General features: G+C 55.0%; 4 protein-coding genes across 4 annotated transcripts; 3 read left to right on the plus strand and 1 right to left on the minus strand.

The window, feature by feature from the left end:
* Positions 1 to 447: 447 nt before the first annotated feature.
* Positions 448 to 2,765, plus strand: B0I36DRAFT_360550 (uncharacterized protein; the record flags this gene model as incomplete). The annotated part of the gene is made up of 7 exons (XM_046158328.1): positions 448 to 535; positions 592 to 1,148; positions 1,243 to 2,112; positions 2,229 to 2,271; positions 2,354 to 2,395; positions 2,459 to 2,572; positions 2,662 to 2,765. 7 exons carry the CDS (start codon positions 448 to 450, stop codon positions 2,763 to 2,765), a joined length of 1,818 nt encoding a protein of 605 aa, XP_046015219.1.
* A 161-nt stretch (positions 2,766 to 2,926) lies between these two features.
* On the plus strand, positions 2,927 to 3,558 carry B0I36DRAFT_88507 (uncharacterized protein). Its single transcript, XM_046163517.1, has 2 exons — positions 2,927 to 3,077; positions 3,151 to 3,558. The coding sequence occupies exon 2, from the start codon at positions 3,160 to 3,162 to the stop codon at positions 3,502 to 3,504; it is 345 nt and encodes a 114-aa protein (XP_046015220.1). The 5' UTR covers positions 2,927 to 3,077; positions 3,151 to 3,159; the 3' UTR covers positions 3,505 to 3,558.
* A 283-nt stretch (positions 3,559 to 3,841) lies between these two features.
* On the minus strand, positions 3,842 to 5,966 carry B0I36DRAFT_429326 (uncharacterized protein; the record flags this gene model as incomplete). Its single annotated transcript, XM_046162498.1, has 4 exons — positions 3,842 to 4,450; positions 5,230 to 5,404; positions 5,735 to 5,792; positions 5,949 to 5,966. The coding sequence occupies 4 exons, from the start codon at positions 5,964 to 5,966 to the stop codon at positions 4,093 to 4,095; spliced, it is 609 nt and encodes a 202-aa protein (XP_046015221.1). The 3' UTR covers positions 3,842 to 4,092.
* Positions 5,967 to 6,519: 553 nt separating this feature from the next.
* On the plus strand, positions 6,520 to 7,912 carry B0I36DRAFT_360551 (TfdA family taurine catabolism dioxygenase TauD; the record flags this gene model as incomplete). Its single annotated transcript, XM_046158329.1, has 5 exons — positions 6,520 to 6,763; positions 6,815 to 7,045; positions 7,102 to 7,169; positions 7,238 to 7,407; positions 7,468 to 7,912. The coding sequence occupies 5 exons, from the start codon at positions 6,520 to 6,522 to the stop codon at positions 7,910 to 7,912; spliced, it is 1,158 nt and encodes a 385-aa protein (XP_046015222.1).
* Between the last annotated feature and the right edge of the window lie 5,146 nt (positions 7,913 to 13,058).

Consider the following 13,058-nt stretch of genomic DNA (forward strand, 5'->3'; position numbering starts at 1 on the left):
CAGAACTCCCATAACCTCAAAAAGAGAAGGCCACACGGCCATGGCGAACCTCCTCCCGTGACCTTGCCTTCTTCCTCGGCCGCTCCACTGTCTCTGACGACGTCGTCCTCGTCGTCTTCATCCTTGGCCATCTCTCTGTCATCACTTCCTCCTATCCCGGCGCATACTTTTTATATGCAAGACAGGTATACGCCACAAGAGCTTCAGGTCCTTCATCAAGCCGCCTCCTTGCTTAACTGCCCGATCGACCAGTTGTTCGCGTTAGACCAGCGGCCTCAATTCGCGGCATATCAGACACCGATAGTGTACGCATCCACTGCCTCCAAGAGGCAGCGCCTTGACTCTGATTCCGTCCAAGTATCACCGTTGGAAGCCAGGTCCCCTCCGCAAGCACACTACAACGAGATGCCGGGTGGGTTTTTTAGGAACCATGGCACTGATTCGAGCATGTCAGAAGACACGCCGAGTCTTGTGCAGTGCCTGACAAACTTTTCCGTATGCTCGCCATGCTCAAATTCGGCATACGAGCCGCCAGGTATGTGACATTCCACCAGACCGTGGTGGGCCAGCCACTTGCTGACTCTCAATTAGCTTATGCTGCGCCAGTCGCAAACGACTATAGCTACATGCATGAGAAGCTCTCATATCGCGATGAAGAGGAGGCAGAATCCAATTACCAAGCTTCTCGTGTACAGGGCGATCCGTATAAGACCGCAGATGTGGATTCCCCCGCGCTCTCTTCCTACCCGCCGTTGCAGCCAAGTCGTGATATGATCACGCAGCCAAGTACGCGCAGCGAGAGCATGGTCTATCATAATTTCAACACTGCCCGAGACCACGCGGGAGATCCACGCATCGAAACTCCCACTACTGCGACAGGACATCCCGCAACTGTTGGGCACTTTTCGAATGGGGTCGAGCCTCATGGCATGGATCTGAGTCAGTACAAAACAATGCACCCTTCTCGGAGCCCGGAGACAGGCATATTCGGCAACACGGAGCAGACACGGGAACTGGATATTGTCTTGTCCTCGCAGCGTCCACCAGCGGCCAAAAGGGGCCCGTTCCGTTCCAACGACGAAAGGGAGCGGACAGCCGAGACTAGGAAGATCGGTTCCTGTATCCGGTGCAGGATGCAAAGAATTCGCGTAAGTGTCGCATCCGACTCAAAGGCGCTCAAACTACTCATACGGAGCGCCTTACCTATCGCGGTCGTGTAGTGATGACTAACGATGGACGCAGTGCGAAATTGACCCCGATGATAAGCATGGGACATGTCTAACGTGCCAGAGGGTCTCCAGCGTGAAAATATGGCGCTTGCCTTGTCTGCGCTACAAGATCACGGACGTAAGACTCTTCAAGCCCGGCCCCGTCAAAGGTTACGAGTGGACTCGTAGGTGGACCGAAGGCGTCCCCGGAGATATCTCCCTCTGGGAGTCACCCGATACGAAATTTGTCAGAGTCACCGAGGGATACACGAAACACAACATCTTGCTTCGAGTGCGCAGATTCGTGCCTCAGGATGGCGACTCTCTTTCGCGAACTTGGGTTGCTAATGGGCTGAAGCGGGAGGTGAGGATACCAGCGTACGCAATTGTCAACCTTGACGAGGCAAAGAATGCGTACGACGACTATATCAAGTCCGGTTACTACGAATGTTGCAAGTCGATCTTGAAGTCCAAAGCAAAACTGTTGCATGCCACATATTTGATGGCTATCAAAGCATCACAAGACCCGCAGACGCCTGACAAGGAACGGGAGCTTCTCACGAAAGCCTTGCGTCTCTGGATGGCCATCCGTCTGACGACAAAGTCCACCGTCATTGTCGGTAGCGAAACTCTGGGCATGGACCGAGATATCATGGACAACACGAGTCCGTTGCACGGCCAGATCCCGCTCCCACCAGTCATGGGCGCTCAAATCGAGCTTGTTCTGATCCATCAAATCCAATCGGCTCTTCGACGAGAGCTGTTGGAAAACCTGCAAGCCATGACGCAGGCAAACAAGCACAAAACATGGTTCACGACGTATCTTGTCACATTCATTCTGCTGCATAATGTCGCCTTGCTATGCCAACATGATGCTGGCTATGCGCGGAAGCATGGCATGAAGGTAAGGCCACACCATAACTCTCCTCGGAGACCCGAAAACGTCATTTCAGGTGCCGCCGGGACAGTCGCTCCGATGGGTTTCTCCGGAATTCAGTTCGCTGACGAAATCATATGCAGACGCGTTTCGCACGGGAGGATATGGTGCAAGAATACCAAACAGGTAAGTCCCAGCCAGGGGTAAACCACAGGAGCATTTAACGATCATGTTAGATTCGATGATCGGCGGCTAACAGCAGATATAGGCGCGAACATCTTATTAGCGTATTTCCACTACTGCACAAAAGGTATGTTGCCTAACTCTCTGTCTTGCTTTGGAGAAGAAGGCTCGAACTAACCATCCTGGGCAGGCGTTTTCCCCTTCTCCATGGATTGCAAGGACCAAGACTTGTCTACTCTGGCAGAACTGGACGAGTCAAAGACAAAAGTCGTCTTGGCGACCAGGAAGGTTGTGAAAGAGCACAGTGAGTGTTTCTCGCCACGCCGCCCGCATGCGCAGAGGTTGTGCTCTGTTGTGTACACGTGGCTAACGCCTCATACTTCATCATCATAGGGAATCAATGGGCAAAGATCCGCCAGTCGGCCGATTACGAGAACGACTTGTTCTACATCAGCCAGCTGTACGAGGAGCACTGGTCTCCGCTCCCGACGATTTGAATTTAAGACATCAAGACTGCCATCTGCAACGCGAAAAAGAGACATTGGTCACGCCAGCCGCATTCACAGCTTCATTTGCAAGGTAATGGTCGCCGAGATGAGCACGAGAAAAGGCAGCGAGACATGCATGCATCTGTTCGAAATAGAGCCACCAAGTCGGACATGTGGAGCTGTCAGCTCCGCCACACCAAGGCCGAAACGGATCTTGAACACGGCACTGCAGGTCTCGATCGCACGAGCAGGGAAAAGATTTCGATGTGCTTGACATACGACATGTGACAAGGAAAAAGCAACGTCGTCTGAGCCAGACAGGTCGGTACAGTTCTCTGCCAATCCCAGGTGTTCGTCATTGGGGGGCGCTGACTTTCTTGTGCTCCACCTGCAGCTTTCAGAAATGTTGCAGACCCCAGCAACCGATCCCAGATCTCCAGAACACGATACAGAACGCTGGATTCCACCCGCAACCGTGTGCAAGCTCGCTAGCAGTTCACCGACTGTTCCGCCGCCCCGACAGTCGGCTTCACTTGGACGGATCGTCCGGTCAAGTGAACCCCCAACACGCATGAGACGTACACACCTGGAAGGCACAGAACTAGCGAATAACCTGTCAGTCGTTGTGTGGGGATCAACATCACCTCGAGGGCACAACCACAATCAACAAGGCCGTGTCGCGTACATCTTGATTGTCAGGTTGATTCGGGAGCCTGCGCGAAGTCAGTTTCGCACCAATCGAATTTGAAGTTCTGGGCAGCGGGCTAGAAGAAGGAGAGGGCCTGCAAGCGTAGCATTGCCCTGGCCTATGGCCACGTCGAAACGAAATTGGGAGAGAAGGAGGCCAAGGCCACTTCAACGACCTGGAGTTTGGAGAATTCGGGAGGGTGAGAGTGTTTGGTCAAAGATCATGTCACCCTTGTATCGCATGTTACATAGATTGGCCTTCACGATTATTTGCCAGCGGCCTAGAAATCTGCAGGAAATCAATACGCAGCGCGAGCCCGATAGCACATTGCTTTGTGTGTGCATGGACACGTATGTCGTTGTGTAAGAAAGAGAGGACTGTGTTGGCCGGTCGGGCCGTGCTCACTTGGCGTGTTGGCGGTGAGAATCCTACACGTCTACATGTGCGGACGCGCCACAGCCGGTAGGGATGCAGCGGCCAGCTCGGGGATCGTTGCTTAAATCTGCAAACGGCCATCGGACACCAGCTTCACCCGTCGTGGGGCGGGACTAGCTCGTAATCCCTCCTCCTCCTGTGCATGTTTACTCGCTGGCCCGAGATGAGAAATGCGGCAAGAGACCGGGCCTTACGGCTATACGCGGCGGGAACCTACGTAAAGTCAAACGGCGCGGCGTAGCTTCCAGTGATGCAGTTGACGGACCAGTCGGAGCACCGGAGCAGCTCAGGATACTCTCTGCTTTCACGAGGAGACCCGTCAGGACCGGCAATGTTTCGAGGTGCAGCGGCTGCGAGGCGACGACGTCGACGACGACAAACGTGGGGCAAGCAAGGGGTCAAAAGCGCCCTTCTGCTTGGTGTACGGCAAGATGTGGCTAGCCAGACAGGAACAGTGCGCGTTGATGTCCTGCCTCGATTAGCATCGGAGCTCCCGGGGTGCATGTAGGTTTTTGTTTTGTTTCGGTGTGGCTCGAAACAAGACGATTCCGTGCAATTGGACCTGCTTAGGCTAGATGGTTGAACCACCATATCATTATTACTGCAAGGGCCCCGGTCTGCTTCGCCCATATCCGCTGGGCCCGGCTTTGGGCGGATCAAGTTGTCAGAGTTGCAAAGGCAGCAACCCAAGAAGGTTCAATAACGCTGGTGCTGAGCGGGCGAGCAACATGGGGTTCCTCTGATGCCCGCGCGCCATCGAGCGGGAGACGGGACACAATGACCCTTGGCCGCCGTCCTTGATGATTTAGCTCTGGCGTCGTTGTGTTCTGGCTGTGCCGGAAACAACCCCTAGCTACACTAACAAGAAGGTTTTGAAGTGGGCTAGCTCAACCAGATCCCTGGGCCTGGCTTGGAGACAATAGGCCCCTGCCGGCACCCCCGTACGGTCCAAGGCGCATTGGAACCAACCTTGCCACTCTTGACGTGAGACGGCGGTGGCTTGCGCAGAGTGGTCGAGGCTTGCGTGGACGGGAAAGGATCTCGACGGCGTGCCAGACGAGTGGTGGGCCAGAAAAACAAAGTGGCTCCATTGCGCCAAGCAGCTAAGAAAAACAAACGATCCACAATGAGGAAAGTTGGAGAACAGAAAAAAAAAAAAAAAGGACAAGAGAGCAAAAAGGAAAAAAAGAAAAAAGGACGGGGACGATAATTTGGACAGCGCTCCGGGGATTCATGGATGGTTGCTGCGGATGGCGAGCTGCGTGTGACCACTGCCCCAGCGGTAGTACGAAGTCGGAGGGCCCATGCGGCGAGTGGCATTGGACGGGCCGTTGCTCACACAAACCTTACCACCCGCGCGGGGGCATCACGAGATTCACCAACGGCGAGTACGGGGGTGGCGATGATGGTGATGACGCTTCAGAGATGGGACGAGGGTTGCCACGGGTGTAAAGTGTGGTGGTGCAGTCTGGGCAGAGCAACCCCCGGCCAGAGGTCAAACCATATGAAGACACCGCTCGATCATCTGTGATGCAACCGTGTGCAAGCGATCTGGCACAACAGCATCCCTGGGGCTGGCTGGCGGGCGGGCGGGTCGATTCACCACCAAGGTTCCTGCGGCAGGAGCGCCGCGCGGGCCCGGTCCCGCGCAAGGTGGAGCACAGGCGTGTGCTGCAGGCGTGCTGGGGCCAGGTACATGTACTGCACCTATGTACAGGGCTGCCCAGAGGCAGGTACCTCCGTAGTGAGTGTACGTAGCGAACGCAGCGTGCCTTCCTCAGCTCGACCAGACGTCGTGTTCGTAGGTCCATGTCTGGTAGGCTGCAAGTGGGCTCAGCCCGACTGGGGCACGCACGGCAGGCATTGGCGACTTCGATGCAGTGTTCGTGCCTTCCGGCTGGCTGGCTGCCAGACTACACACGTCCATGTATCATAGCTGCTTTTCTCGGCACGCGGCTGCCCTGTCAGGTCATCGTCGTAGGGTCTGCGTCTCACGTCGTCTCGTCTCCAGGGCGCCTCTCCTGGTTGTTCCTTTTCTCACTTCTGCTCCCAGCGACTGCTCGTCTTACCAGCTTGTGCCTCCTCATGCTGGCCCCCGTTCGCGACACTGCTGCCCGCCTTTGAAGCACTTTTGTGATAGGTCCCAGAGCCTCGCCTCATATTTCCTGCACGGCCATCTCTCCGCCGGCTGGCCTGAGTGTCCTTTTACACGTCCTCCTGAAATCACGGCTGCTTTCCCGCGTACGACCCAAAGTTTCCCCCCGGGCATCACCTTGCCTCGACTTCGCTCCCCAAATACGGGAGCCGGCTGCAGTTCCGCGGAACGTAAGTCCTACCTTTCCATGCCTTCCGGTATAAGAGTCGCTCACCTGCTCTTTTCCCCTGGCCTAGGTCAACGCTCGCCATCACATCCGAATCTCTTCAGGGCTTGCAGGATCTCTCGACCCCTGTCCGGGCCCTTCTTCTCTCGCACTGCCTGATCCGCATTAGTCCGTCACTGGCCTGCATCCTCACTTCTCCAATTGGCGTGCCTGAATTGCCTTGCAAGCTTGTCGCTTATGCACACTCTGTCAGAGGTCTAACCGCCAACACATGAACCTGCGAGAACCAGTTCAACACCAAATCTCGCAATATCCAATAATGGCTTCCCTCGCCGCAGCTCCAGTCATGGCATCCGTGCCAGGTGTGTCCGGCCTTGGTCTTCCACAGGTTGGTCACCGACGGACCGTCGATGATGCTCTCGGCTGCCCCACTGGATTCCCCGAGTTTCTCCATCACCCCCTTGCCTGGACTGGAGACAGGCTTACCCAGGAGAATGGATTGATCCATCACCTCAGCCATGACGACATGGAAGAGATCAGGCGGGCGCTCACGAGCTTCAAAGGTTGGTTGATCCCCTCGCACGGTTCTGTCTACTTCAACTAAAGCAGCGTAGAGCAGGAGCTGGATGGTGACCTTGTCACCAGAGAAAACTTCCCTCTTCCCAACCTCGCCGCCAGACTGGACGCATTGAGCGAGATTCTCCACGATGGCATAGGCGTTGCCGTCATTCGTGGACTGGACCCGAAAGAGTTCTCCGTGGAAGACCTCACAATTGTGCGTCTTGGCCTCCAGAGCTACATTGCCGATCAGCAAGGCCGACAGGACCACAAGGGCAACATGCTTGGTTTGTTTTCCTTCAAACCAGCCTGAAGCAACAGCATTAGTTAACGACGGTCACAGTCCACATCATTGCTGATAACTCTTCCGAGATCAAGCTCGGACATCACCGTCACTCCACCGGAGCAATTGTTGGTCCAGCCCCACCATGATCCATCTTTGCAACTTATCACACTTGCGCTGACTTTTGCGGCCGTAGTCTTTCCACAACGAGGAGGCTGGCGACATCGTGAGCTGGCTCACACGCAGCACCGCAGCATCTGGGGGCAGATGTATCATCGCGTCTGCATATGAGATCTACAACGTGCTTGCGACACATCGCCCAGATATCCTCCGCACACTCGCAAAGTCTGATTGGCCATTGGCGCTGTAAGTGGACCAAAGCTAAGTTACTTTAATGAAAGGCAGCTACTCACTCTGTGTGGATAGACCCCGATTTCAATGCCGCCCACTTATCTTTCACGAGGACTCTCGCCTGATCATGAACTTCGGGCGCACACCCCTCATGGGTAATGCCACGCATCCTCGACCAGAGTATTTACCCAAGCTCAACGAGCGCCAGCGGGAGGCTCTGGACGCTGTTGAAGCGATCGCAAAGGCTGTGCAACTCGAGATCCAAACCGGAGCAGGCGATTTACATTTCATCAACAACCTCGCCATCCTCCACAGACGCGAGGGCTTTGTCGACGGCGCCTCCCTCGATGAAAAGCGACACCTAGTTCGTATGAGGCTTCGCAGTACTCGCCTTGGATGGAAGATCCCTACTGAGCTTGAGCGAGAATGGCGCGAAGCATTCAACCAGGAAGCTTGCAAGACCTGGCATCTCGAGCCTATGCCCGGCGAGGCCTTCCCGCTTCGCAAGTATACCAACTGAGCCACCCCCAACCATAGTGGATCTTGCCTCACATTTCTTACCACCAGGCCTGGTCGAAGACGGCACGGCATCCCTACTCTACATGGCGTTCTCACGGAGTCCTGCATAATTATCGGAAAGACAAAAGTTTGTAGCTTACCCTCGTTGGGGCGTTTCCTCGCTTCCTAATGGTTTTCATTATTTCTCGCTCCCGTTTGGGAAGCATGTCTTGCTGGCCACACGCATAATCATCCCCCAAAACGGTCGACCTGGGACGCCTTTGTCGGTACAACACAGCGTCGTCATTGACACTTGGAGGCTTAGACCTCGAGAGTAATGGTCAGATTGTATGCCTAGTTCACATAGATGCATGTTAGAAAATCCCTTACATGGTTTTGAAGCACGGCGGGTGCAACAAGAGTGACGGCTGTAACGGCAGGTGTGTGATGAGCTTGGCTGGGCAGGCTCACGATAACCGAGGCACGGGACCCTGAAGAGACGAGGCTTTGGCAGGGCTTGTCGTTGACTGGGAAAGTGCCCCATTGGCCAGGTGGGATGCATTGAGCACAAGGTTGGCGGGCTGGAGGGCAGCCAATGGGCTCGGCGGACTGCGCGGGTCCGGTGCCCATTGCCGTCACATCTGCTTGGTCTACGCCATGGATCCCTTGCACGCATGCCAACCTTGCATGGTTGTGCTGCCGGCACACAGCCCGGGCTGTTCCTGTCGAGCCGTTGCTGCTGGGATGGCTGGGGGCCGGCCCCACCAGGGGCATGGGCGGCCAGCCGTTAGCTGCAGCTTGCAACCTGCGGGTCACAGCCATTCATGCAGATACATCGCTCCCACACCACCATCGTCATTGGCGAAACTGGAAAAAGAAACCGCCCTCGTGGCACCATCAGATCGAACGTCCCAGAGCAAAGTCTCACCCTCAGCTGACGTTCTCCCATCCCAGAACTTGAACGAGAGAGAGACCATAGCCTAACCTGCCATTCGTCTCTCTACCGATGACGCCAGCCTCGAATCGACCTTGGCGGACACTTGTGATCGATCGCTGGAGCCATGGGTGGCTAGGTCCGCTGGCTGCCCACATGCGAAGACCCAATGCTGCGGCTGAGTCGAGTCTTGCTAGGTTGATCATCGATGCCGACACTATGACATACACCACCTGGTACTCGTCTTGCCAGGCGGTGACCAGCCAGCTCACAACTCATCGCGTGGCACCAGAGGATGCCGAGCGAGGGCACATTGTGACAGCTCGAAATATCGACTTCCGTGTTTGAAGCATTACGAGAGCTCACTACCAGCAAAGCTGGCGAAGCTGGCGAACATTCTGCTGCATCCGCCTCGGGCCGACACTAGAGTCGAACCGAAGGGACACGGTTTCATGCAGCTGTGGGGACCCTTCTCGGTACCGGAAAGGCGGAAACCCTATCACCCCGTGTGCCCTGCTGGAACAGGGATTACTTGGGCAGGAGTGATCAATACTTCCGCCCAACCCGGAAGGCTTGAGTCAAAAAGACTCATATGGCCGTAGGCATCATCATACCTGGCGTGCGGTGGCTAACAAGCGAGTGTGGGTTTTGGGCAGCCGGCATTCGGGCGCGAAGTCTATCGATGCATCCAGAGCGAGCGACGCACCTCGTCGTCCATATTTCGCCTAGCCTCAGCCTGAATTTGGTGGGCCCCGGTCGCGTTGCCGGCTACGAATCAGTTCCTACAGCTACGATTAATACAGCAAATGCGACAAGTGACACGCACTGCTCGTGGGCGTCTGTACCCACTGCGGATGAAAGTGGCCACTCGGCTTCCTGCCAAGACCCCAGCATTGCTAGAGTAAGCAGGGGTCTTGCGCAGACCACAATCGTCAGCAAGCGATTCCAGAGACCAGGGTTGTTGGAGTCCGATCCACAAACCCTGGCATTTGTGGCATATCGACAGGTCGAGCATATGCGCTCTGGTCGTTGTTTCGAGCTATTGCTCGTTCATGGTGCAAGCACCCCGGGGCCATGTCCAGTCTGGCCCAATCAGAGTCGATGATCATGTCGCCACAGGGCAGGCCCAAAAGATCCAGATACGTTGAGATCCAATACGACCATGAAGGATATAAGGTTCCCAGGACTAATGATAACCCTGCAATACATGGATTGTACCTGGATGTCGTGCTATCTGTAACAAAAGAAGCAAAAGCGCCATTTAGGTTCAGGTGCTCTCCTTGTGCGCCTTCCCGCAAATGGAAGTCTCAATACATCGTCTGCGCGGTTAATATGCTCAGACTCGCGTAGAAGAGATCTTCTGGGACTTTTTCGCGAATTCTGAAGGGCCCCCATATGTGCGGGCATAAAGCAGCAAGCCTCGAGCAAGCCGATCTGGACTGCAACGCTAGCCCTCCGTGTCAGGACTGTTGATCGATTCAGCCTGGATGTGCAAGGCAGAGGCCATTGGCCGTATCACCAAGGGTTATTGATCGCCGAATAGATAGAGTGCTTTATTATCGCAGGACCTGGCGATGATCTCACTAGGCCACCAGCTTCGCGCCAGCACACTGAGACTCGGGTGTGTTGTTGAGTGTTTCGAATGCGATTGTTCATTGCAGTTCCTTTGACGCTTGATTCCTCATACTGTCTCACAAGATGCTTGCAAGCCGGAAGCACTACATGCTCCACACGCACACAGGTATTGTCTACCATTATCGGAAATACTCAAGACCGATGGTCCCCTGGGCATAACTGTTCCATCTCCTTGAGCCCGAGTTGTTTCTAATGCTTTCAAGACCCACCACATCTTCAAGTAGTAGCTTGTACGTCGCCACTGCGTACTTCAGGAATCTAGAGGCAGCCTTAGAGCTCAACAGCGACTTGTCGATCAGGACCTACTACAGCTCAGGGTCTATATGCCGAAGCGGAAATCTGGTGCAGGACCAAGTACAATTTTAAACTGCTTTTCGACATGCTATAAACCCTGCAAACTCTCCAGTATTTATGTCCCGGAGTCAGACTCGGCGCCAATGAGATAAGTCAAACGAGGACTCGAGAGTACAGATCTAGAGACGGAGTTGGCCGTTGCCGGAGACGCTAGTTCTCCTTTTGAACACCCATTGCAGCATGTCAGACAAGCTTGGCAAGATTTGGGATACTGACAGCAAGTGTCTCCAAAGTCCATGACCATTCCAAGCTTTCGAGCTGTGTGGCAACCACACGAAGTCTACTGCCCATAGAGTGCCTACGACAAGTCACAAGAGGTGTGTAAACCCCCTTCCGCAACCAATATGTGAAACGGGGCCCGTGATTTGAAAAACCCGACGCACTTCCAACGTCATTATTCCCCGCTGTTCCCATAGGTAGCTGTGTGGGCAGCGCCCACCACGCGGCATTTTAGGATATATCCGGTCGGTAACAGTGGGGGAGGCGGCAACTCCCGCAACATTACCAGTCCTTCGCTTGACGGATGAGCTAGCGCGTCAGCCAGGAAGAGATCCTGGCGGGCCCCTGGGGTCTCGATCTCTGGGACTCTCCGATCGAGGCAATGGACCCCGGGAGCCTCAGCCCTTTATGTCGGGTCCTAGATAAAAGGCTACTCTGGGCGAAGATCGATTGTTGATCTCCACTTGCATATGGCATTTTCGACAAGGGGAGACTTGTATAATAGGCCCCAACATCGATAGCTTTCAGACGTGGTTCTTGGAAAACCCCATGTAGTAACCTCTGGAATGCAACCTGGAAACTCAATCACTAAAAAGAGTGCCTCGGCCTCTACGAGAAACTTCCTGGCTACATATCCGCAGTGTCTTCTGCAATGTGAAGTAGCGGGTCTTGTCTTACGTTACTCCTCGCCCATATCCATGTCGCGAGATGCTACGCGCCAAGCCATGTGAAGCACTACGGTGTGCTGGGGGGGGGTTTAAAAGGGGTCTCGATCCTGCAGGCATGCCAGACATGCATGGTGGCTTGTCACAGTCATTACCTTTCTCTCCCACGGAAGAAAACCTCGCTTGCGTTCTCGTGTGAAGACGGGGCCGTGGCTGGACACCACCATCCAGCACAGCACCGAAGAGAAAGTGGAAAAGAACTTTCTCGATGGCCCGCAACCCACAGCGGAAGCATCCATGGGGGTCGTCACGAAAGTGATGACGGGGGCTGCTCGTCATGATGGCTCACAACCAAGGGGGGGGGTGGTTTGTGCGTCCGGGCTGAGCTTGCAAGAAGCTCAGATGTACGAGGGGAGAGATGGATGGACTTTCCTCCAAGGGCACACACGGTGAGGGGATAATTGTTTTGAAGTGGTGGAACATATTCTCATGCCCGTGGCTATGGGACCATGGGTGGCGCCGGGCCAAGCCAAGACCTGAACGAGCGATTGCGCCTATATGCATGTGCTTGGCATGGCGCACCGGAACTAATGCCGGTAACTACTGGCAACCCATTGTTCGCAATAACTAAGACGAGCTACGAGCTACGAGCTAACGAGCTGTTATGCCCTCAAGAGTCTTGGAGGTTCCAGGCTTGGGATATGGAGACGCTAGGTGATGCCAAAGTGGTTGACTGGCACTGCTCGTCATATGGGGGGAAGTCCAGGCTCCTGCGAAAACCACGAGCACTCTGAGCATGCCCAGTTTGGCCCTTCGCTCCTGTTGTGGCGATTTGATCGAGGCGCCCGGTTTGAATAAGATTGATACCGGATGTCGTGCCGTGCCGTCGTGGTGGTGGTATTTTGGGTAGGGGGGACATCTTCTGGGTGAGTACATCGAGATGCCTCCAAGAGCAAGTGTGGCCATGCAAGGCGGCCCTTTTCACTCGCCCACGTCATGGCAGCAGTGAAAACCAACAGGGCATTGCTGACCTTGTCCAGCACCAAAGGCTTCCAGGAACGTTGGCAGAGGCTCAACCGATCGTCGAGACACGAGGTTTCCCAGCCGTCGAGACCAAGCGGTCGTCGGATTGGCAGATATCAGACGACCCGGTCTAAAGGCGGCGGCAGAGAAAATAAGCTCTGAGAAGACGCTCGACCCCAAGACAGTCGCGTTATTACGGCCACAACTGCTCGCATCTAAACAACTTTGGAACCGAAGCGGGGTGGGCAAGCTTTGTTGCGCACGGTACTTGGCTCTGCAGGACACCGTGCATCAGTGTCACACCGCGCGTATCAGCGGCCCTTGGGGACTGTACATCT

This window comes from Microdochium trichocladiopsis (genome assembly GCF_020744255.1).
Source record: "Microdochium trichocladiopsis strain MPI-CAGE-CH-0230 chromosome Unknown B0I36scaffold_3, whole genome shotgun sequence".
Classification (NCBI taxonomy): domain Eukaryota; kingdom Fungi; phylum Ascomycota; class Sordariomycetes; order Xylariales; family Microdochiaceae; genus Microdochium; species Microdochium trichocladiopsis.